The sequence below is a fragment of the Castor canadensis genome, chromosome 5 (assembly GCF_047511655.1).
Source record: "Castor canadensis chromosome 5, mCasCan1.hap1v2, whole genome shotgun sequence".
Lineage (NCBI taxonomy): Eukaryota > Metazoa > Chordata > Mammalia > Rodentia > Castoridae > Castor > Castor canadensis.
In genome coordinates, this window is record NC_133390.1 from 68,846,747 (window position 1) to 68,872,564 (window position 25,818).

A 25,818-nucleotide genomic window follows, 5' to 3' on the forward strand; every position below is an offset into this window, starting at 1 on the left:
CTGCTTGCTGATCTGTAAATTTTCATTCCAACAATAACAAACCTAGCTATTCCTATCCATCATTCATTGTCTTAATTATTCAGCTCTAATATACATTTATATCAGTATCAGCATATACTAGTTGGAAACAACTGTATGAGAGTACAGTGTTTATGTGCAATTCCTTTTGTCTTTAGTCTTAAGATTGTACTGATTTCCAAAATAACTTGTTCCCACCTTTTCTGTTTACTCTTTTCAGTGATGTTGTTTCATAATTTATAATAGAGTTAGATTATCTTACATCATTCTGCACTTTTTCTGTGGCTTCTCCAACCTTGATTTTTAAAAGATTATATTAGAGGTCACTCTCTTTGTCTTACAAATTTGTGTTGACTTTTCTTGGGGGGTGGGGGGGTGAAACACTGGTGCTTGAACTGAGGGCCTTGGGCTTATTTGGAAGGTGTTCTTCCCCTAGAGCCATGCCTCTAGCCCGTTTTGCTTTAAAATATTTTTCAGATAAAGTCTTGTGGTTTTGCCTGGCACTGGCCTTGGACCATGATCCTCCTACCTGTGACTCCCAGTACCTGGGTCCATAGATACCCACCACCATACCTCACTTGTTAGTTGAGATAGAGTGTCAATAACTTTTTTGCTCAGAGTGTCCTCTAACCACAGTCCTTGTGCCTTCAGAGTTGTCGGGATTACAGGTATGTACCACCATGCCTGAACTTGTGTTGATTTGACAGATACTTAAAATCATGTATCTAACATTATAATTTCATAAAAATAGGTTCACCACTCTAAAATCCCATTCTTTCTTTATTTCTTCCATAATATCATATAATTGCAATTTTATGATATGTAGCTATTTTATATGGGCTTCTTTTACTAAGTAGTATTCATTTAAGAGTCTTCCTTATCTTTTAGTTATTTGATAGATAATTTAAAATACATTTTTAAATTTAATTTTTATTAGCATACATTAATAGTAATGATTTTATTGTGATAATTCCATAGGTATATACAGTATACATTGAACAAGTTCACCCCATCTATTATATTCTCTTCAATTCTGTCTTTCCTTTCTCTTTTTGGTTTTTCTTTCATTTTTATTAGCATGTATTCATTGTACAGGGGGGATTCATCATGACATTTCTGCATAGACTTACATTGTACATTGGTTGGGTTGCCCCCACCATTCCCTCACCTCACCCCTCTCTGCTCCACTTAAAACAATTCCAAGAGGCTTCATTATTCTATTTCATATATGTATATGAAGCCCATCAACCATATTCCCTCATCTTCATCTCCTTCATTTATACTCTCCTCCCACAAGTAACCCCCTCACCCCCTATGGTACCCATTTTACAGTCCTATCCTTCATTTTTAATTCCAAAGTCAGCGCTCACAGTGGTTTATCTATGTATCACAACTGTGAATACACTCTTACTTTGGTCAGTTCAGTTCCCTCTATTACTCTCCCATACCCTTTCCCCTTCTCCCCCATTATTAAACAGCTTTCATTTACCTGCACAGATGAAATGTATTTCAATATTGTTGACTCTTTATCATTCTTTTTTCCTTTCCCTCCTCCCCAAGTTCTATAGAGTAGTTCCACAATTACAGTCATGTTCCATATATACATATGTATTTGATTATGTTTGTTTTTGTGTATACATTTGTCTTTTGGATCTATCTTCTACATATGAGAGAAAGCATGGCCTTTTTCTTTCTAAACCTGCCTTTTCAACTTAGCATGATGTCCTCCAATTCCATCAATTTACCTGCAAATGTCATACTTCCTTATGACTGAATAAAACTCCATTGTGTATATTTACCACATTTCCTAATCCATTCAGCTATTGAAGGGCAGTGGGACTGTTTCCATAGCTTGGCTGTTGTGAACAGTGATGTAAGAAGCATCAGTGTGCAAGTGTCTCTATTGTATACTCACTTACGTTCCTTTGAGTATATGCCCAGGAGTGGAATCACTGGATCATTACTGTTTCTTCCATTCTGTACGCTGTCTCTTAAGTCTAGTGACTATTTCCTTTACTGTGCAGAAGTTTTTTAGTTTGATGCAGTCCTATTTATCCATCCTTTCTCTTAATTGCTGAGTCATTGGAACTCTATTTAGGAAGTTAATTCCTATGCATATATGTTCCAGTGTATTTCTTGTAGTTGTGTTTCAAAGTTTCAGGCCTTATATTAAGGTCTTTGATCTACTTTGAGTTGATATTGGTACAGGGTGAAAGACAGAGATCCAGTTTCAGTCTTATACATGTGGATATCTAGTATTCCCAGCAACATTTGTTGAAGAGGCTGTCTTTTCTCCACCATGTCCCTTTTTCAAAAATCAGTCAGTTGTAGCTGTGTGAATTTATGTTTGGGTCTTCTATTCTGTTTCATTGGTCTTCATGTTTGAAGACCAATATTTTGTGCCAATACCATATTGTTTTTATTGTGGCTCTGTAGTATAGCTTTGTTGTTTGTGTATTATGATACCTCCTGCATTGGGCTCTTTGCTCTGAATTGCTTTGGTCAATTATGGTCTTTTGTATTTACATATGAACTTTAGGATTGATTTTTCTATCTCTGTGAAGACTGTCACTGGACTTTTGATGGGGATTGCATTGAAATATAGATTGCTTTTGTTATATTGATTCTGCTAATCCACAAGCATGGAAGATCTTTTTATCTTCTGGTGTCTTCTTTGATCTTTCTTCAGTTATTTATAGTTTACATTAGAAAGATCTTTGATTTCCTTTGCTAAATTTATTCCTAGATTTTTTTCGAGGTTATTGTAAATGGATTCTTCCCCCAATTTCTTTCTAAGTCTGTTCATTGTTGTTATATAAGAAAGCTACTGATTTTTATATATTAATTTTTTATGCTGCTACTTTGTCAAAAGTATTTATGATTTTTAAGAGTTTTTTTTGGTGGCGTTTTAAGGGTCTTAGGTGTAAATCTGTAAATAGGGATAGTTTGATTTCTTCTTTCCCTATTCAGATCTCTTTTGTTTCTTGCTCCTATCCTATTGCTCTGGCTAGGAATTTCAAAATCATAGTAAATAAGAGTGGGGAAAGTGGACATCCTTGTCTCATTCCTGACTTTAACTGAAATGGTTTAAGTTTTTCTCCATTTAATATAATGTTTGCTATAGGTTTGTCATATATAACCTTAATTATGTTGAGGAACATTCCTCACATTAGTCTTTGTCTTAAGATACTGAGGGAGTGTTAGGGTAGATGTCTATCCCTTTCCTGACTCCTGTTGTGATTTTTATTATCAGCATTATGCTCCTCATCATAGTTCTCTTTATCATTTCATATTTAACTAGTTTTAGGGGACTATATAACCACATCCCTACAATTAATTTAGTTTCTTGTCCTGTACCCTGAAGTGCAAGTAAGTAGTAGTTATTCAACCACAAAACAATGTTTCTTAAGATGTTTTTCATAAATTACCTGATCAGACCCACATAGAGAAGTCCTTCCTAAACTTTAGCATGGCTATGACTTACCTGGTAGTTTTCATAAAATGCAGTATCTGATTTAGAAAATCTGGAGTGATATCTGATGTTCTGAGTTTCTAATAAACTTTTAGTTATTTTCATGATGCTGGCTTATGTGCTTGAATTTGAATATGAAGACTGAAGATACTTTTATTTATTTTTAAATATGTACAATTTTTATTTGTTCATTATAATTCAGTAAAGCTGGAAAAAATAAAATGCAATTACTTTTGTGTTAAAGTAACTGTGTCTCTGTTTCAGTGAAATAAGAAAGCAAATATATGTTTTAAGTTTGTGGTTTAAATACAGGCAACTTCATCTGGCTAGTAAGCCTCCCAGGTGAATAAAAGTATTTCTTGATTTTTTTTTTCCTTCTCATTTACAAAGGTTCTTACAATGTATCAAATATACTAGAATTCAACCCCTCCACTGCTCTCTTTCATCCCCCCTCCTCTAATTCCTGGAACAGTTCTAACACGTATCATTTACTTTTAAAATTAAGATTTTTATGCCCAATCCAGGCTGAAGTAATCCTTTTTTGTGTGGCTTGAATGTGAGAATATGCATTTCAATGAGATATTTCTTGTACCAAGATTAAAAATTAGTGCTATATTTTAGTGGTTCTTACTGTGAATGTGCATCAAAATAACCCCAAAATAGTTTTAAAAAGCTGTAGTGCTATATGTTACCTTGGAATTACTGAATCATCATCTCTGGTATTTGTATTTTTCACACACAGAATCAGTATACCCTGATTCTGAGTGTAACCAAGTTGGAAAGTACAATTATAAAGTATTATAAAAGAAACTAAAGTTTTAGTTGGATTATTAGAATCATTATGCCTGAAACTTGAGAGTTAAACTGGAATCTAGGCAAAAAAGAATTGGCTTAAAATTGAACTATGTTAGAACTTGTTAAGTAAGTAGAGAGTTTCAAGGACAAAATCTTCTACTGAATTTCCTACAGCATAATGTCTATAATTTAAAATTATTTTCTTTTTAAAATATATTTTTAGTTTACATGTTATGATAGTGTTTCTCAGATTAAAGTGTGTGGTCACGGTCCTGGGTTGTGACTTTTCTAAAATAATTTTACTTATAATATTCCTATTTTATATTATTTTTATAATATATTACACAAATAGAAGATTCTGAATGATTTGAGCTAAATGCTTTACTTTACATAAAAATACTTTTACACAGGTTCAGTCTGCAAAATTGTGTTTGTATTTATGACTTGGCACCAAATAGTGTTATTTTAATTGTTATGGATTAATAAAAATAAAAGAGGTGGACTATGCATGTGGTAGACTTCTCTTCACTGTGACAATTATCTGAAAGAAACTGCTTAAAGGAGAAAGATTTATTTTGGCTCATGATTTTGAGGTTTCACTTTATGGTCAGCTGGATCCATTGTTTCTGGGCTATGGTGAGGCAGAGCATCATGCCAGTAGAGCATGGAAGAGTTAAGTTGCTCTCCTCATAGCAGGAAGCAGAGAGCACATGGTTTTTCCAACTGGCTTCTTCCTTCTTTTCCTTTTCTTTCACCTTGGCCCCCAGCCTATTGGATAGCACTGCCCACATTCAAAGCAGGTCCTCTCACCTTAGTCAGTCATCTTTGGAAATGCCCTAGACACACTCAGAAGTGTGCTTTACTTATCTCCTAGGTGTTTCTCAATCCAGTGAAGTTGATTAACTATCAGGTTAATCAAGATTAACTGTCAGAACTGGTAATGTTGCTTAGTGTTAGAGTGCCTCCCTAACATTTGCAAGGCGCTGGATTGCAAAAACAAAAACACTGCAAAAACACTGCAAAAACAAAAGGTTAAGCATCACAAATCATATAAATTTTCATTCATGTGAAATGATTATGAAATATGATATGATGTACTATGGAACAAAGAATTTAAAGCAGTTCAAGTAGATAAAAGTGGGAAATAAAGCACAGAGAAAGTCTAAACACACCAAAATTCAAGGAACCTCTGCAGCCAAAACATATGTGAAGTTATACAAATTTCAACTATCAGATAAATACTATTCATTTAAGTTCTAGTTGTGGTTTTATTTGTATTTAGTTTTTATCTTTTGTGTTATGTGTATAAAGAACCATATATATGAGGAATTTATATCACATTTTATTTTCTTATATATATCACATTTTATTTTCTTATATAAATTGTAGAATTTCTAAAAGTAAACTAAAAGTAATGATTAGCAATCTTTTTAAAGGTTTGTACATTATTTAAGCTTGAGAAACATTTATTTTGTATTTTGATCTTTAATGGTCTAATTCAAGTAGAATTTTCTACATTAGCTTTCTTTGAAATTCTTCCCTCTTTTGTGCTCTTATAGACATTCGCACACTTTCATTTTTCTTTCTTGTGTATTTGTTTTATCTCTCAATATATAGTATGCTTTTTGAGGGAAAAAGGGTACATGTGTTATTTCAGTGAAGGTTGAATAGATGAATGGATAGAAGGCTAAAAATATTTTAGGTAATTTATATTAGAATGATAGCTAAAGTGACTATAGAAACAAGATAATTGTTCTAAGACTTACAGATAAAAATCTCATCTAGCAGGCAGTGATAATAGAAGTAATTTACAAATTAAGGCATAACTCCTAAATAAATTAACTAGTATGAGGATATCAGTAGCTATTTATTAGGATTATATGTACACAGCGTAAATTTAATCATACTTCTGTATGTCAGTCATTCTATGTAAATTAGTACTTTCTTTTATTTCATTTTGATAATGTCTGGAAATCTTTCTTAACTGGTTACTGTAACTACTGCATATCAGTTGGATGTTGGATAGAAGGTAAAACCTTTTTGCTCTACCAGCTCCTTAACCAGGATCACTAAAATATTATTTTTGAGTTCAAGGAGTAGTTCTGTATCTGTTAATATCTTCTTCATTATTTCCTTGTTCTCATACTATAAAGTCTGTTTACATTGGAATTAAGCCTCTTGCTTCAGACCTCATTGTGGAAACCTGGCAGTTCTTGGACTTTTATTGTTAACCCCCTGAAGTGACTATGTAACATCGAATTTTCTAATGTTCTATTTGAACCTCTATATCTGTGTTTTCTTTACTCCTGTGATTCACAAAGGATGAAACTCTTTAAAATGAGCTTCCTCTTCCTAGTGAAGATTGAATTGAAAATTGATCCTTCATTGCTTAGAAACATGACCATCAAGTTATTTCCTGTGTAATATTATTTAATATCCCTTGGAGACAGCAATTCTAGACTTTAGGTTTTAATAAAAAATTTCCAGTGTCATAGAGATTACACATAAATCAGATTGTCAGTTAACTCTGTAATAGCATGTCTTTTAGATTTTTTTGCTATATATAAAGGGTACTTTCAGCAGGATACTTTGAATAGATGAAGTTTGGTTCAGAGATATAGGCTGTTAAAAAAAATCAGTGAACCAGACTGAGAATACGAATTTTACATTTTGGATGTTCGCTATTCATTCACTCTTACATAAAGTTACACTCTTCTGCTTAGGAGACAGAGATCCAGATGATCAGAGATCAGGGCCAGCCAGGGCAAGAAAGTTAGCAAGACCCCCCCCCCATCTCAGCAAACAGACTGGAAGTGGTGGTGCACAGCTATAATCCCAGCTATGAAGGAGGTATATGAAGGATGATTGTGGTCTTAGGCCAGCCCTGAGCAAAAAGCTTCAGACCCTATGTAAAAAGTAACTAAATCAAAAAGGAACTCTGGGCATGACTCAAGTGGTAGAGCTCTTCCTTAGCAAGCATGAGTCCTTGAGTTCACACTGTACTACTATCAACAAAACAAAATAAAAACTAAAGTTACACTCATGTATATGATTCATTCTTACCTAAGTTTCATGATGAAATTATGTTGAAAATTTATCATTCCTTTTTTTTAAAGTCTTCTAACAATTTACTAGTTCCTCTTCTAAGTAGGTTCCAGGAAATACTATGATTCATTAACAAGTTCTGGAAAAAGATTTAACTGTGAAATTATTTTCTTTTTTAGAGTGACGATGAGCACTATTAGGCCAAACTAGAGAGACTTACAGTGATGTGAATAGAAGACTCTTGTGAACGCCCATATTTCATATATAGGAGTTCTGATTGCTGTGGTTATGACACAGGTCCCAAAGCTGCTCAGAAAGTCCATTGTGAAGATGAGTGCAGAACAATAAAACTAAAGAAAGAATAAAGTATCTCTCTGGCCATACAAGTTTTCTTTTCACTACTTAAATGTCAACCATCTGAAAAAAAGTAAATAATGTGTTGTCTCATGATATAGCTATCACTTCTCTATGAACATACTTGTCATAGGCAAGTAAAAAATTTAGCTTAACTTTCCTTTTTGTAAAACAGAAAGAAATGTTTTACATTGCTCTTTCCACAATTAGAAATAATGTAGGTGTTCTCATAGAAACTGAGATTTGAATGGTGATTCCCAGAAGCAGAGGCCAGGCAAGGAAGGTTTGGAGTGGAGGAGGGATGGAGAAAGGTTGGTTGAAGGGTACTAAGTGACAGGAGCAAGAAGCTCTGGAGTACTGTTATACAATATAGTGTTTATAAATAATGATAATGTACTATATATTTTTAAAAAGTAGAAGAAATGATTTTGAAAGTTTTCTCTATAAAGAAATGGTAAATGTTTGAGTAGGTAAATATCTTTATATATACAGTATTTATACATGTATAAAGTATTACATGGTACCTCATTAAAATGTATAACATTTATGTTTTTGTGTATTGGTTAAAAATTTTTAAAAATTAGAAATAATATAAATTCATGCCTACATAGATACCTATTTGACAGTGATTATTATCGTTTTTTAATGATACACTGGCTTTTTAGCCTATACCTTCTTTTTAATAACTACTACTTGAGTATATAATAGGTCTTATTGCTTATATAGCTATCATTATATCTATGTGTCATACATAATAAGTATAAGGAAAATATAATGTTGAACAGATAAAAATTTTAGGTATTTTAATTGCAATTTTCTTTCTTTCAGAATTACTTACTGTCATCTACCTTTCCAGAGTAAATGGCTCTATGTTGGAACAGAGAGAGGAAATACACATATTGTAAATATTGAATCTTTCATTCTTTCTGGATATGTTATCATGTGGAATAAGGCAATTGAACTGTAAGTTTAAACTTGCATATCACTGTATTTGGCTTAAATATTTTTTATAGTTATGTAATACATATATTGAATTATATTTATTTGATATATCTGGTGATAATTTATAATTAATTTAAGTGAAGTCAAGCTAAGATACAACCATAAATGCTTTTAAAAGTAAATATGGCAGTATTAATGATATATAATAAAAATTTTATATTTTCAAATACTATAAGTAATTATGACCTATATATATAAATTCTGATGATAAAATAGGATCATTCTACAAGGTATACATGGAAATCATCTCGCTGTGTGAAAAGCAACCTTAGTATAATCATGTCAATGGGAATGATTATTTTATGTAAAAATAATCATAATTTGTACACATGATTTTTAATGATAGCTTATTTTTCTCTTGTTTCATTTAAAGATTGTTCTGGGTTCAAAGGTGAAGCAATGTATAAATCTTTTTTGTTGTGATATATACACTTTTTTAGTATGTGGTTGATGTTGATTACTGCTTTGGCTTAGGAGCTAATATTTCAGTTTTTGCATATGTGATATGTGATATTTTCTAAATTTGTAGCTTCATATAATTTCTCATTCATCTATTTGTAGTACAGATGTAAACAATTCTCCTGGTCAATGTGTTAATCAGAAGAAGGGTTTTTTTTCTGTCTCTAGTATTATATTGTTTATTTATTTATTTTTATTTAAAAATTTTTTATTAGCATATATTCATTTTGTAGGGGGAATTTGTTGTGACAGTTCTGAATAGGCTTACATTGTACATGCTTTAGAAAAAGGGTTTATTTGATTAATGTTTGTGTATTTTATATGCTAGGTCCATAAGGTATGTTTGACTTGAGGCTAACTCATTTTCTCAGTTATATATATTCTAAATTATTCTCCAGAATTCTGATTAAAACATTCCACAATAAGTGCACCTTATTCATGGATTTATTACTTGAGGTTTTGACTAAGCACAGTCAAAAAATTCCCCATGTTCATATAATGCAGCTCAGTTGATGTGGAGAAGCTGTAAGTTAGTCCTGTATTACTGCCATTTGTCTTTAAACTATATATTCTTAGCATTCTCAGTTTTTCCTCAATGGCATTCTCCCTGAAACCACATATGGTAGAATACCAACAGTCTACTGTAATTCTTTGAAACTTGATTCTGGTCTTTGTAGTAAATCTTTTTCCTAATCCCAATATTTCAATTTGCATGTATGTTCCTTGATAGTGAAGGTTGTTAATAGTTATATTCTTGCTAATAATATTGCTTTTATTATGTCCTAGTGGGCATTTTATTAATCATAATTTTTCCTCCTCTATTACATCAAGGACTGCTATAGAATAGCATTTCTGTTTATTGTTCTTTTGCATTTGTTCATATTTAGATTTATGTTGGTGCTTTCTGTAGAGTGGCTACTAGATGATGACTGTTGAAAATTAGAATGATAGTTCCATTCTTTTTATTTATGTTTTCAGGATAATTGGTATGCACTCTTTTGCTGTTATTCTAATGTTCTAAATATATATTAAAAACATTTATTCAATAGACATTATAGAATATCTGTATATTCTATAGATAGGCACTATATAATATCCATCTATCTATCTGTTTATCTATCCATCCATCCAGCCATCCATCCATCCATCCATCTTCTATAGATACAAAGTTACTTACTTTTTGAGCTGTTTTGTGACATTCCTTTGTCCCTTTGTCTCAGTCATTTAAGAGCAATAAATAGGACTGAATTTAATTGGTTTTTCACAATCTTGTTTTAGGATGTTGATAAAAACTTAGGTAACTTTGGGAAGACTGAATTATAGAAATTTTAAACAAATTTAGTGTTAGTGCAAATGATTAGATGTATCACATGTGTTCTGTTAAATGCTGCTAAAGTATTAAGGAAACTTTATTATCTTAAACAAATCAAATATTTTACCTCTCTTGCAATGCTGTCTCCATGTTCATTGATTTAAATGCTTTTGATAGTTCAAACTGCTACTTTTTAAACTTTTTTATTTTTTCATATGTGCATACATTGTTTGGGCCATTTCTGCCCCCCACCCCTCCCTATGCCCCTCACCCCGCCCCGTGCCCCTCACCACCCCCCCTCTCTTCTAGGCAGAACATGTTCTGCCCTCTTCTCCAATTTTGTTGAAGAGGAGATATAAGCAATAATAATAAAGACATAGTGTTTTTGCTAGTTTGACATAAGAATAGCTATATAGAGAGATTCCTAGCATTGCTTCCATGCACATGTAATGTGTATTACAACCCAAATTGATTTGTCTCTACCAGACCTCTTCACTACTTCCCAGTCACCTTCCCATAGTGACCTCTGTCTTTTTAATATTACTATATTAACTCCTCTACAGTGGACACATCAAATACTTTCAAGTTTTTGGGTTCCTACCTTTCCCTATTCCTCATGTAGGTGTTCTCCTCTTAGCATGTGACCCATGTCCAATAATATCACTGTATTTGTCAAACCGCTAATTAAATGAGTAACTTATTCTTTGTATTTATTGTGAGGTCTTCATGATTTTAATACAGACTTAAGAATGTCTATTACAAAGGAGAATAAAATTAGGAGAAATTTTAAAAGTCAAAATAAGGTACTTTTTTTCTAGTATAATTTTAACAGATTATTTGGCATTAGAAAAGCATCCATCATTTTGTATATAAATCTTGTATTTTATAGAGTTCTACATGCCTCTAAAAATGTACTTGAAATATCTTTAAGAAATTGTTATTAGATAACATGCCATAATCTCCTGAATGTCTCTTGATTTATTTAGACCACACTTCCCAAAGTATGTTCCATTGAATTGTAATTCTACTGTGATAGATGGATGTTTAAGTGCCAACTTCTAATCTCTCAGATTTGTCTGTTAGTTGCCCTCTTCCTCTTGAGATACATTAGAAAATGTGTGCCACTTCCTATTAATATGTATAAAATGTATGAGACAGTGATAAAATATGTATTTAAGAAAAGGCAATTCATAAATATAATTTAAGCCAGGAATTTTAACAATATTTTTTCTCAGAGCACTTAAATATATTCTGAATTATTATTTGCAATATTAAAATTGTAAGGGTTTAAATAAAAATTTGCATTTCAAACTTTCCATGACAGAATTCATGATGAAATTATCCTCCTCTAGCTTTCTCTCATGGTAGAAATAGACTGGGGTTGAGTAGAAACTTTCCTTCTGTACACTGGCAGTGTGCTATATAGTTTGGTATAGCTCTTATTCAGTCTGTTTAACTCATGGAATAACTACCTGATTCCTGTGGGCTTTTAAATTGAGGACCACATTTTATATGGGAATAGATGGCGGTCTAGGATAGAATATCAACAAATACTATTTAAGATATGGGAGAATAATGAAAATCTACATTGGATGTTATTAATAAGCCATTGTGGTAAATGAGAGGAAGAGAAATAAGAAAGAATGCCTAGAATTACTGGCACTGTTCAGGTGCTGTTACATGAATTTAAGTTCACTGATAAATCTATGTAAAATACTGTTTTGTGGAATTTTCAGAATTCAGAATCCATAAAGACTTTTTTCTTTTTAGGTCACTTTCCTACAATTGTAAGTTTTCCTGATAGTGTTTGTGGGTTTTGGAAGTTAATGTTAGAGAAAGAGTCAGAAGAAATATACCAAAACATTAATAGTTATTATCTCTAGGCAGTGAAACATTTTTCCTCTTAATTTTGGTGTCATCTAAGTTTATTTTTAAAATATTACTTCTAACTCTAAAAATTCATTAAAGTTAATAAGCTTAATGTTATTTTTGGAACCAAAGATACAATGTTAGGATGTAAATGAAATAAATTAAAAAGGATTCAGTATACCAATAATTTGGAAAAAGTTGAAATTTGCCAATGCCATTTACATACTATAAGCTCTAAGAAGGTCCATAGGAAAATAGTATTAACTATTCAATTCAGGATTTTCCAGACTTTTAAAATATGGATCCCTCTCTATGTGAAACATCTTGTATTTCCACCAGTTTTTTGTGAAGTACACATGGGTAAATGTTAGTCCAGTTATACCCAACAGAAAGATAGAAGTTTTTGGTTTGCTGGCTAATATTAGTTACTAAACAATACCTTAAGGACATTGTCCTGTCTCTGAAGCATTTATACATTTATAGAATATTGCATATATGCATAAATGGTATGGCACATATAAATGTAGAATAAACTGCAAACGGCTCTGCAAACTTTATGAAACCCTATTTCATATCTTTTCTTCCTAACATATATTCTAGAATATAAATAGTAACTCTGATTTCTAATTATACAAAAAAATCACAATCCATACTATTTATTGAATAGGTAGTGTTTTACCATTTATTTAGTACTATATGTATATAATATCTAATCCTCAAAATTATCAATAAGGTTACTGCTACTATTTCTATTTTTAGATGAGAATTTTGGTTGAATCCAATAATAAAATTCATCAATATCTAATAAATCTGTATTTATTCCTTTGAGTCACTTTGAAGAGTCAGTATCAGTGGAGCCTAGACTTTTTTGTCACTTTCTGATTCCAAATAGTTCCTAAGATTAAAATCTTTTTTTTAAATGCAGGTTCTTTCATGGTTTTTATGTGTGCTTAAGAAATAAACTAAACTGAGCAAGATAAGCCAAGCTTAGTAGGACAAATATGACATGTATTCACTCATATGCTAAATCCAGACCTAAATAACAACAGCAGCAATAATCATAATATGACATGATTGCAAAAGATGGACTGTTTTTTTGGGGGGGAACCAATGGAAAGGGGGATTGTGAAAGGAAAGAATGATGGGGTGAATATGATCCAAGTATGTTTTATATATATATATATATATATATACACACACACACACACATATATATGTATACAGTATATATGAAAATAGCAAAAGTACATTACATATAGTTGTAAAAATTGCATGACGAAACCAACTAACACAATTTAGAAAGAGGGAGGGAAAAGGAAGTGTGTTAAGAAAGTGATAGGGTGAATTTATTTAAAGTACAATATATACATGTATAGAAATATTATGATGAAACCCATTTGTACAATTAATCTATGTCAATAAAAAACAAAAAACCCTCCAAAATACAAATGAAAACTAACAAAAAAGGAATAAACTAAAACTGTGTCAATTTAAACACAATAGGATTAACCTGGGCACTATTTGATCATAAAGAAAGGCTATGGAAAATTGAACAATAATAAACCTCTGGTCATATCAGGTCATATTATTTTTAACCATAACATAGTGATATTCAATGATAATGTAAGTTAAATTGGGTATTATAAAAGAAATATGCTAGATATTAGAGTAGAACAAATTTAATATTAGATTTGCTATGGTCTCTAAAAAACAAACAAAAAACCAGTATGCTGTTAGACACATAATTATCTGTTATTGATATCATTGGGTAACCAGATAAATGATACATAACAAATGAACTAGGTTTCCTTGGTTTGTCAGTTTTCTAAAAGATGGCTATTGCTTGATAGTCACTAAAGTGAGTTTTATTTAAATCAAAGGTGCCACTGTACTTTTCTTGAGAGGTGAAAATCAGAAGATATTTCATGGAAACCCTAAATCACACATATACTTTACAATTTGGTTCGAACAGTTATTGCATCTGGCTTGTCGATATATTTGTCTCTATTTAATATAAGAATTTCAAAGACTCATATCTGACAACAAACATATAATGAAAAGTGCATTTTATGTGGATCTTTGTTCTTAAATTTGAATTTTAGAAATCACAACTACTTTCATAGACTTAATGGGGGAAGAAAAGTCTGTAAAGAAAACCAAAACTCAAGTGAACCTGAGTTTAAATCCCGAATATTGGGAGTATATTCAAGCATAATCTTAATGTATTTGTTTCAGTCTCTAATGGTAATTCATTATATAGTATGGTATTTAGTTACTGTTTTAAATTGATTTAACAGGTCCACTAAGACTCATCCAGGTCCAGTTGTACACTTAAGTGATAGCCCAAGAGATGAAGGGAAAGTAAGTATTACACCATTATTTTTACTTTTATTTTCCTTATTCTTGAGAAGAGATGTTTCTTACTATTATTTTATATCTAATATCTAGCTCAGCTCATAGCATTCAGTGTTATATAAAAATTAATATTTGTTGACTATATGAATGAGCAAATGAATAAATGAATGAATTACTCATTCTAATAATGATTAATAATTAAATCTTTAGTTTACTTAGAACATATTTGATATTTAATTCTGGAATTTTGAGAAAGGTAACAAAATTGAACAATTTTTATTTTCAAGTATTCTGTGCTGGAACTTTTCATTAATCATTTGTTTCTGTTAGTTTTTGTATTGCTAAATGACCAATATTATATAAGTCAGCTAATCTTGATATTATAAATATACACTAATATAGAAAATGTTATCAGATTATAGAATAATCTTTTCATAATCAGTCTTTGATAGTAATGAAACAAAACTGATAACATGAAAATATCTAAAGCATCACTGTAGTTGTATATGTCTCTTTATATAACTTTTATTAAGTACTGTAGAAAACATTAATCAATTGTTCACTGTAGTTTTCATTCTTGTTTATTTTGAGTTAGTCTAACAAAATCCAACTTGAAAGGCAAGTCCACCTGTTGAAACAACAATGGATTTCTTCAAATTGATCCCTTGAATAAATCTCTTTACTTTTTGTTGACCAGTTTTTCCACGTTTTTTCACATTTTGATTTAAGTGTATTCACTTCTATCACTCTTTTCATTTAGTCCCTGCTTTTTTGCTTAATATTCATTAAACTTTCCCTTCCTGATAGAAAATACAACCCTGCTTTTTATAAATGTTTTAAGGTTTAATTTAATAATTAGATTCTAATTAATATATACTTTATGTTGGCTTGGTATAGTGGTTTGCCTTTTTTCATACATGTAAATAATTAACTGAATCCATTTTCCACTGATTTCTAAGATTTTTCATTCATATATCAAGTTGCCATATTTGAGTGAGTCTTCTGGGTTTTCTCTTTTGTTGCATGATTTATCTATTATTGTACTAATTACACACATGATTTGTTATAGTAACTTCTAAAATGTCTTGATAGCTGGTAAGCTGGTCCCCTTTCTTCTTCTAAGTTATCTTGACTATTTCTGACCCTTTTTTTTTTTACTGTATAAATTTTAGAATCAGCTTATCAAGGCCTATGTAATTCTTAGTAGAGATTTTGTTTGAAATTTGAATGTATAAGTTAGAGAAAATTTACATGTTCATGATATAATTGTTCCATCTGTAAACATGATATATTTACTTTGACTTTCTATTATTTTCTATATAACTTTATAACTTTTCCATAAAAGTTGTGTTTTTGCCACCTGAATTCTATATACCCCACTTACTGCTGTTTTGACTTAATTTTCTTAAAACCAGTTTGATAATAGTTGATTATTGTTAGTGTATAAAGTAGCATTGATTTTTGTGTATTTAGCTATATTATTGATTGTTTTGTTCTTAATAACCATCCTAGTTTCTCTGTCATAGTCTATATATAAAAACATAACAAATGTTGACAAGTTTTATTTCTTCCTTTCCAATATTTATAAGTATATATTTATCTTTTTATGCTAGGTTAGAATCTAGCACAGTGCTGAATATAAATGGCCTTAGTGGGAACTTACTTTAGTTTTAAATCTCAAAGGGCATGCCCCCAAGATTTCAGCATTAAGTAAGATGTTTGCTGTAGCTGTTTGGTTGATTGCCTTTATGAAGTTAAAGTTCCCACCTGGGTTTAGGGATTTACTTCAGTAGTAGAGCTATTAACTAGCAAGCATAAGGCCCTGAGTTCTGTCCTTGGTACCCAAAGGAAAAAATAGTTTCCACCTATCTCCAGTATTCTGAATTTTGAACTGTGAATGTTGTTCAATTTTATTGAATGCATTTCTATGTGTATAGAGATGATTATTTCTTAATTTAGTAATTTGTTGAAACATGTTTCTAGTTTTAAACATTTTTACATGGGTGGGATAAATTCAACTTTGAAGAAGTGAGCTTCCCTTTGAGATTGTTGGTGAAGTGAAAGAAAGAACAGAGTACTAAAGTTAAGTCTCCTACCAAAGCAAGATCTTATCATGGAATCAGAAGGTAGACCATCTTTCCCCTAGGATATAATTTCTAACAAAACTATAGATTATTCTATCAGATAGGAAATGGTGCTCTTAAATTGAGAGATGCCTTTACTGGATACAGTAATCAGTATATTTCTTTGGATTCTCTCAGCTTTGCCTGTCTCCCAAACCCTTGGTTGCTTTTTTTTTGTTAGCTCAGACTTGTCAGGATTAATTAACTTCATAAGATTCCTGAAGTTGATTAGCTACCTAGAATCTCTGGCTCCTTTTCATAAATTCTGTATTCCAAAAGTATGCCACAACATTAAGTTGTACAATTTAGCTTCCCTAACAGTTGACAAAGGGGTCAAGTGATATGACTGAAATGAGGGGACTTTAATTTCCCATGGAGAAAACATTAAATTCTTCCTTCCTTCCTCCCATTATTGGACTATTTTGAGTGAAGGTTTTTGGGTTGTTTTTTTTTTACATAAATTGTTAGAGACATGCTACAAGTCCATACTGATGAAGCATCTGCTAAGTGACTATGGTCATGTCTCTTCTGCTTCTTCTCCCCGTAAGGTAGTGGTTAGCCTGATAATGATTCATCTTGCTTTTACTTCGTCTTACTTCACTTTTCATTTGGCATTGTAATCCTCAGTTTGTACTTTCCCAAGAAACATGAGCATGTATGCTTTGTCTCAGGCTTTATTTCTGCAGAAACCTGGTTAAGATAATAGCAATCATAATTGTTCTAGATCAGGGATAAGAAAATATAGCCTGTGAGTCAAATCTGCCCTCTCACCAGTTTTTATAAAATATTTTATTAGAACACAACCAATTTCGTTCATTAACATATAGTCTGTGACTGCTTTCTTGAGCATTTTTTGTCAGTACCTATAAGGGCTAAAATATTTACTCTCTGGCCCTTTACATTAAATGTTTGCTGATTCCTGGTCTAGATTATAGACCTTCAGGATGGGATTTTGAATTAGATTATCTCCTTTCTAAGATGAGGGATCTGTTAAAGATGCCAAGTAGAGTGTTAAACCCTCTCATACAATCACACCACAATTATTTGAACATATTCTTGTGATTACTTGGGATGAGAGGCTGTTGGAAAGATAAGACAACAGAGATAAGAACTTAGAGAGCTTAACTGATCTGGGGCAATGATAATTATAATGATGATGGTATAAAATAGCTTCTTTTTTTATTTTATTATTCATATGTGCATACAAGGCTTGGGTCATTTCACCCCCCTGCCCCCACCCCCTCCCTTACCACCCACTCTGCCTCCTCCCTTTCCCCCCCACCCCCCTCAATACCCAGCAGAAACTATTTTGCCCTTATCTCTAATTTTGTTGAAGAGAAAGTATAGGCAATAATAGGAAGGAACAATTGTTCCTGGTTGAGATAAGGATAGCTATACAGGGAGTTGACTCACATTAATTTCCTGTGCGTGTGTGTTACCTTCTAGGTTAATTCTTTTTGATCTCACCTTTTCTCTAGTTCCTGGTCCCCTTTTCCCATTGGCCTCAGTTGCTTTTAAGGTATCTGCTTTAGTTTCTCTGCGTTAAGGGCAACAATGCTAGCTAATTTTTTTAGGTGTCTTACCTATCCACACCCCTCCCTTGTGTGCTCTTGCTTTTATCATGTGCTCAAAGTCCAATCCCATTGTTGTGTTTGCCGTTGATCTAATGTCCACATATGAGGGAGAACATACGATTTTTGGTCTTTTGGGCCAGGCTAACCTCACTCAGAATGATGTTCTCCAATTCCATCCATTTACCAGTGAATGATAACAGTTCGTTCTTCTTCATGGCTGCATAAAATTCCATTGTGTATAGATACCACATTTTCTTAATCCACTCGTCAGTGGTGGGGCATCTTGGCTGTTTCCATAACTTGGCTATTGTGAATAGTGCCACAATAAACATGGGTATGCAGGTGCCTTTGGAATAACCTGTGTCACAGTCTTTTGGGTATATCCCCCCAAGAGTGGTATTGCTGGATCAAATGGTAGATCAATGTTTAGCTTTTTGAGTAGCCTCCAAATTTTTTTGTACTAGTTTACATTCCCACCAGCAGTGTAAGAGGGTTCCTTTTTCCCCGTATCCTCGCCAACACCTGTCGTTGGTGGTGTTGCTAATGATGGCTATTCTAACAGGGGTGAGGTGGAATCTTAGCGTGGTTTTAATTTGCATTTCCTTTATTGCTAGAGATGGTGAGCATTTTTTCATGTGTTTTGTGGCCATTTGAATTTCTTCTTTTGAGAAAGTTCTGTTTAGTTCACTTGCCCATTTCTTTATTGGTTCATTAGTTTTGGGAGAATTTAGGTTTTTAAGTTCCCTGTATATTCTGGTTATCAGTCCATTGTCTGATGTGTAGCTGGCAAATATTTTCTCCCACTCTGTGGGTGTTCTCTTCAGTTTAGAGACCATTTCTTTTGATGAACAGAAGCTTTTTAGTTTTATGAGGTCCCATTTATCTATGCTATCTCTTAGTTGCTGTGCTGCTGGGGTTCCATTGAGAAAGTTCTTACCTATACCTACTAACTCCAGAGTATTTCCTTCTCTTTCCTGTATCAACTTTAGAGTTTGTGGTCTGATATTTAGATCCTTGATCCATTTTGAGTTAATATTGGTGCAGGGTGATATACATGGATCTAGTTTCAGTTTTTTGTAGACTGCAAACCAGTTTTCCCAGCAGTTTTTGTTGAAGAGGCTGCTATTTCTCCATTGTATATTTTTAGCACCTTTGTCAAAGACAAGTTGGTTATAGTTGTGTGGCTTCATATCTGGGTCCTCTATTCTGTTCCACTGGTCTTCATGTCTGTTTTTGTGCCAGTACCATGCTGCTTTTATTGTTATTGCTTTGTAATATAGTTTGAAGTCAGGTTTCGTGATACCTCCAGCATTGTTCTTTTGACTGAGTATTGCCTTGGCTATTCATGGCCTGTTGTATTTCCATATAAATTTCACAGTAGATTTTTCAATCTCTTTAATGAATGTCATTGGAATTTTGATGGGAACTGCATTAAACATTTAGATTACTTTTGGGAGTATAGACATTTTTACTATGTTGATTCTACCAATCCAAGAGCATGGGAAATCGCTCCACTTTCTATAGTCTTCCTCAATCTCTTTCTTCAGAAGTTTATAGTTTTCCTTGTAGAGGTCATTCACATCTTTTGTTAGGTTTACACCTAGGTATTTGATTTTTTTTGAGGCTATTGTAAATGGAATTGTTTTCATACATTCTTTTTCCGTTTGCTCATTGTTAGTGTATAGAAATGCGAATGATTTTTCTATGTTGATTTTATATCCTACTACCTTGCTATAGCTATTGATGATGTCCAGAAGCTTCTGAGTAGAGTTTTTTGGGACTTTAAGGTATAGGATCATGTCATCTGCAAATAGGGGTATTTTGACAGTTTCTTTACCTATTTGTATTCCTTTTATTCCTTCTTCTTGCCTAATTGCTCTGGCTAGGAATGCCAGTACTATGTTGAATAGGAGTGGAGATAGTGGGCATCCTTGTCTGGTTCCTGATTTTAGAGGGAATGGTTTCAGTTTTTCTCCATTAAGTATAATGCTGGCTGTAGGTTTGTCATATATAGCTTTTATAATGTTGAGGTACTTTTCCTTCTAGTCCTAGTTTTCTTAGAGCTTTTATCATGAAATGGTGTTGGATCTTATGAAAGGCTTTTTCTGCATCTGTTGAGATGATCAAGTGGTTTTTGTCTTTGCTTCTGTTAATGTGGTTTATTACGTTTGTTGATTTTCATATGTTGAACCACCCCTAAATTCCTGGCATGAAGCATACTTGGTTGTGGTGAATAATCTTTTTGATGTGTTGTTGAATTCAGTTTGCCATTATTTTGTTGAGGATTTTTGAATCAATATTCATTAAGGAGATTGGCCTATAGTTCTCCTTTATGGAGATGTTTTTGCCTGGTTTTGGGATAAGTGTAATAGTGGCTTCATAAAATGTGTTAGGCAGTTTTCCTTCCCTTTCTATTTCGTGGAACAGTTTAAGGAGGGTTGGTATCAGTTCTTCTTTAAAGGTCTGATAGAATTCAGCAGAGAATCCATCAGGTCCTGGACTTTTCTTTTTGGGGAGATTCTTGATTGCTGCTTCAATTTCATTTTGTGTTATAGATCTATTCAGGTGATTAATATCCTCTTGGTTCAGTTTTGGATGATCATATGTGTCTAGAAATCTGTCCATTTCTTTAAGATTTTCAAATTTATTTGAATATAGGTTCTCAAAGTAGTCTCTGATGATTTCCTGGACTTCCATGGTGTTTGTTCTTATCTCCCCTTTTGCATTCCTGATTCTACTACTTTGGATTTTTTTCTCTCCTCATTTTAGTCAGGTTTGCCAGGGGTCTATCAATCTTGTTTATTTTTTCAAAGAACCAACTTTTTATTTCATTAATTGTTGTATGGTTTTTTTGGTTTCTATTTCATTGATTTCAGCTCTTATTTTTATTATTTCTCTCCTTGTATTTGTTTTGGGATTTGCTTGTTCTTGTTTTTCTAGGAGTTTGAGATGTATCATTAGGTCATTGGTTTGGGATCTTTCAGTCTTTTTAATGTATGCACTCATGGCTATAAACTTCCCTCTCAGGACTGCCTTAGCTGTGTCCCCTAGGTTCCGGTAGGTTGTGTTTTCATTTTCATTGAGTTCCAGGAACTTTTTAATTTCCTCTTTTATTTCATTGATGATCCATTCTTCATCAAGTAATGAGTTATTTAGTTTCCAGCTGTTTGCATGTTTTTTGTCTTTACTTTTGTTGTTGAGTTCTACTTTTACTGCATTGTGATCAGATAGTATGCACGGTATAATTTCTGTTATCTTATATTTGCTGAGGCTTGCTTTGTGTCCTAGGATATGAACTATTTTGGAGAAGGTTCCATGGGCTGCTGAGAAGAATGTATATTGTGTAGAAGTTGGATGAAATGTTCTGTAGACATCAACGAGGTCCACTTGATCTATTGTATATTTTTGATCTTGTATTTCTTTATTGATTTTTTGTTTGGATGACCTATTTATTGATGATAATGGGGTGTTAAAGTCTTCCACAACCACTGCGTTGGCGTTAATATATGCTTTTAGGTCTTTCAGGGTATGTTGTTGAAATTGGGTGCGTTGACATTGGGTGCGTACAGATTGATGATTATTATTTCCTTTTGGTCTATTTCCCCTTTTATTAGTATGGAATGGCCTTCTTTATCTCATTTGATCAATGTAGGTTTGAAGTCTACTTTGTCAGAGATAAGTATTGCTACTCCTGCCTGTTTTTGGTGGCCATTGGCTTGGTAAATCTTCTTCCAGCCTTTCATCCTAAGCCTATGCTTATTTCTGTTGGTGAGATGGGTCTCCTGTAAGCAATAAATTGTTGGATCTTCCCTTTTAATCCATTTCATCAAGCGGTGCCTTTTGATGGTGAATTAAGTCCATTAACATTAAGTGTTAGTACTGATATGTATGTGGTGATTCCTGCCATTTAGTTGTCTTAGTTGTTTGAAGGTTTGATTGTGTGTACCTAAGTTGAAGTTACTCTCTACTGTCTTGCTTTTTCTTTTTCTGTAGTTTGATGCTGCCTGTCTTTTCATGGTTAAGTTTGGTTTCACTTTCTGCGTGCAGAATCCCTTGAAGAATCTTTTTAGTGGTGGCTTTGTGGTCACATATTGTTTTAGTTTCTGCTTATCATGGAAGACTTTTATTGCTCCATCTATTTTGAATGATAGTTTTGCTGGGTAGAGTATCCTGGGGTTGAAGTTATTTTCATTCAGTGCCCGGAAGATCTCAACCCACGCTCTTCTTTTAATGTTTCTGTTGAGAAGTCTGCTGTGATTTTGATGGGTTTACTTTCGTATGTTACTTGTTTTTTCTTTCTTACAGCCTTCAATATTCTTTCCTTAGTTTCTGAACTTGTTGTTTTAATGATGATATGTCGTGGGGTAGTTCTATTTTGATCTGGTCTGTTTGTTGTCCTGGAGGCCTCTTGCATCTGTATGGGAATATCTTTCTCTAGATTTGGGAAATTTTCCGTTATTTTTTGTTGAATATATTACGCATTCCCTTCGCTTGCACCTCTTCTCCTTCTTCGATGCCCATGATTCTCAAGTTTGGTCTTTTGATGGAGTCGGTGAGTTCTTGCATTTTCTTTTCACAGGTCTTGAGTTGTTTAATTAATAGTTCTTTGGTTTTTCCTTTAATTACCATTTTATCCTCAAGTTCTGAGATTCTGTCTTCTGTTTGTTCTATTCTGCTGGATTGGCCTTCCATTTTGTTTTGCAGTTCTGTTTCGTTCTTTTTTCTGAGGTTTTCCATATCCTGAGGGGTTTCTCTTTAATCTTGTCTATTTTTGTCCTGAGTTCATTTATCTGTTTATTCATCGTGTTCTCTCTTTCACTTTGGTGTTTATACAGTGCTTCTATGGTTTCCTTTATTTCTTCTTTTGCTTGTTCAAATTCTCTATTTTTGTTGTCTTGGAGTTTCTTGAGTGTCTCCTGTACATTTTGGTTGACCCTATCCAGTATCATCTCTATAAAATTCTCATTGAGTACCTGTAGTATGTCTTCTTTTAAATTATTCTTGTGGGCTTCATTGGGTCCTTTGGCATAATTTATCTTCATTTTGTTGGAGTCTGGATCTGAGTATCTGTTTTCTTCATTCCCCTCTGGTTCCTGTACTAATTTTTTGCTGTGGGGAAACTGGTTTCCCTGTTTTTTCTGTCTTGCCTTCATTGTCTTTGGTGTTGTTACTGTCCCTGTACTGTGTGCAATTAAGTATTTTCTAGCTTGTAATAATAACAATGGTAATATTTAGAATGGAAGGGTGAGCGGAGATGGAAAGCAAGAAGTTAAAGGAAAGAGAAAAGCAAATAAACAGACAAGAAGGAGAAAACAGAACAAGGAATCAGACAAGAAATTTTCAGAGGTATAAACAGCGTTAGTGTACTAATTGACAGTAAGCTGAACAGGCATTAGAGAGACAGAGAGGATTGAAAATAAATAATAAAAAAAAGATAAGAATAAAAATAAAAAATAGGTATTTAAAGAAATATCTATATATAGAAATAAAATAAAACAAAATGAAAAATAGAAAATTAAAAAAAAAACCCAAAAAGCCTCCAAGTTCAAATGCAGTGAAGTTTCAGTCTTAATAATTTGGGTGTCCCTCTCAGTCTCTAATCCTGGAGATGGTGCCTCAGATTTTGTTCTGTAGTTGTCTCATCAAAGGGGACGCATAAAGTAGAAAAAAACTACACACACACACATACACACACACACACACACACAAAAACCCCACCAGGCGTCCCAAGTTCAAATGCAATACAGTTTCAGTAAGTTTTTCAGCATGCAGGTGTAATTTGGTTGTTCTCTCATCAAAGGTAGGGAGAAAAAGAGAAAAAAAGAAAAAAAAAACAAAAAAAGAGTCTGGAGACAGTTCTGAGAATGGTATCTGCAGCTGTGGTTTGCCTTCCCTGCTGTCAGCCTGCTGTTGCTGGAGGCGTTATTTGTGCAGATCTCTGGGGTGAGCTTAGCACTCACCTGGCCCTGCAGGCTTTGTTTACTCAGAGTTTTCCTGTGCGTCTCTGCTACAAGCTTTCACCTTTCCAAGCACTGGGAAAGGTGACACTGCACCCGCGTTGTCAGGCCTGCGTGTTTATTTACAGTTTATGTGGGAAGTGGGTCTTCCCCCCTCTCCTGTGCAGTTTTCCTCCCACCACCAGTTTTACAGGCTTTCCTGCTCCTGATTACTGGGCGGTGCTGCTGCTCCTGCCAGCCGCCATGTTTGTTTACAGCTCACATGGGAAGTGGGTCTTCCCTCCTCTCCTGTGGAGTTTTCCTCCATCGGCCACTTTCACAAGCTTTCCTGCTCCTGGTTGCTGGGCGTGCTCCCCCGCTCCCGCCAAAGCCTCTCCGGCCGACAGGCTTGTTTATTTACAGTCCCGGGAAGGGTTCCCTTTCCCCAATTTTCAGCGCTCAGTGCACCCCACCCTCTTTCCTGTGTGTCTTCATTGTTCTTATTGCTTATTACTCAGTTTCTCTTTTTTCCCCGGGCAGGGGTCGGTCTGTCCAAGGGCTATGCTGCTCTGGCCCAGGCTTGTCTGTGGGAGTACTGTGGTACCGCGAAGCTCACCTTGTCTGTGGCTTCCCAAGCCGTCTGGATGCGGGCGACTGGCGGCCCCGGTACCCTCCTTGTTTCTCCGTTTAACGTGAAGTGGAGATTCTCTGCGCCAGCTAGAGGTGCAGAGGCGTCAAAGTTTTGCCTCTTCTCAGTGATTTTGCCTGCAAAGTGTGTCTCCAGCGTCTCTCCAAGATTTCACTATAGGAGGCTCGCTTTCTGCTTCCTCCTTCTATCCGTCATCTTGGAATCCCCCTAAAATAGCTTCTGTTGATAACACTTGCACTAGTTTTCTATTACTGACATAAGTTTAGTGGCTTAAAACAGCAAAAATTTATTACAGTACAGTTCTGCAGGCTAGAAGTCCAACACAGATCTTACTAGTCTGAAACCAAGATAGTGGCATGGTTGCGTTCTTCTAGGTAAGTCTAGAAAAGAACCTGATTTCAGGCCTTTTCAGAGGCTTCATACATTCCTTGGCTTGCAGCTCCCTTTCTCCATCTTCAAAAGCAACAATGAAGCATGTTCCTGACTCTTTGTCCATCCTTGAAAACTCTTTGTGACAACATCTGAAAAAGTTCTCTTTCTTTAAGGACTCATGTGATTTGTTTGGGCCCATCTGGATAATCTAGGATAATACTTCCATATCAATCCAATACTTAATTACATATAAAAAGTTTTTTGTGTCCCATAAGGAACTTGTGAACTTTGTGTGTGTGTGTGTGTGTGTGTGTGTGTGTGTGTGTGTGTGTGTGTGTCTATGTGGTACTGGGAGCAAACCCAGGGCTTTGTACATGCTAAGCAAGTACTGTACTACTAAGCTATTTGCTCAGCCTATTAACAACATATTTGATGGTTTTTGAGGATTGAAATGTTAACATTTTTGGAAGTTCTTCTATTGCC

The 25,818-nt window shown here is 33.7% G+C and overlaps 1 protein-coding gene across 5 annotated transcripts in view; it reads left to right on the forward strand.

The window, feature by feature from the left end:
- Stxbp5l (syntaxin binding protein 5L) overlaps positions 1 to 25,818 on the forward strand; it is a 391,328-nt gene that overhangs the window by 123,069 nt on the left and 242,441 nt on the right. For 4 of the 5 annotated variants that reach the window (XM_074073244.1, XM_074073245.1, XM_074073246.1 and 1 more), the window contains 2 exons: positions 8,513 to 8,647; positions 14,624 to 14,687. In XM_074073244.1, the coding sequence (XP_073929345.1) occupies positions 8,513 to 8,647; positions 14,624 to 14,687 (199 nt within the window). The remainder of the gene's footprint in view (positions 1 to 8,512; positions 8,648 to 14,623; positions 14,688 to 25,818) is intronic. The other variant, XM_074073247.1, reaches the window with a different exon arrangement.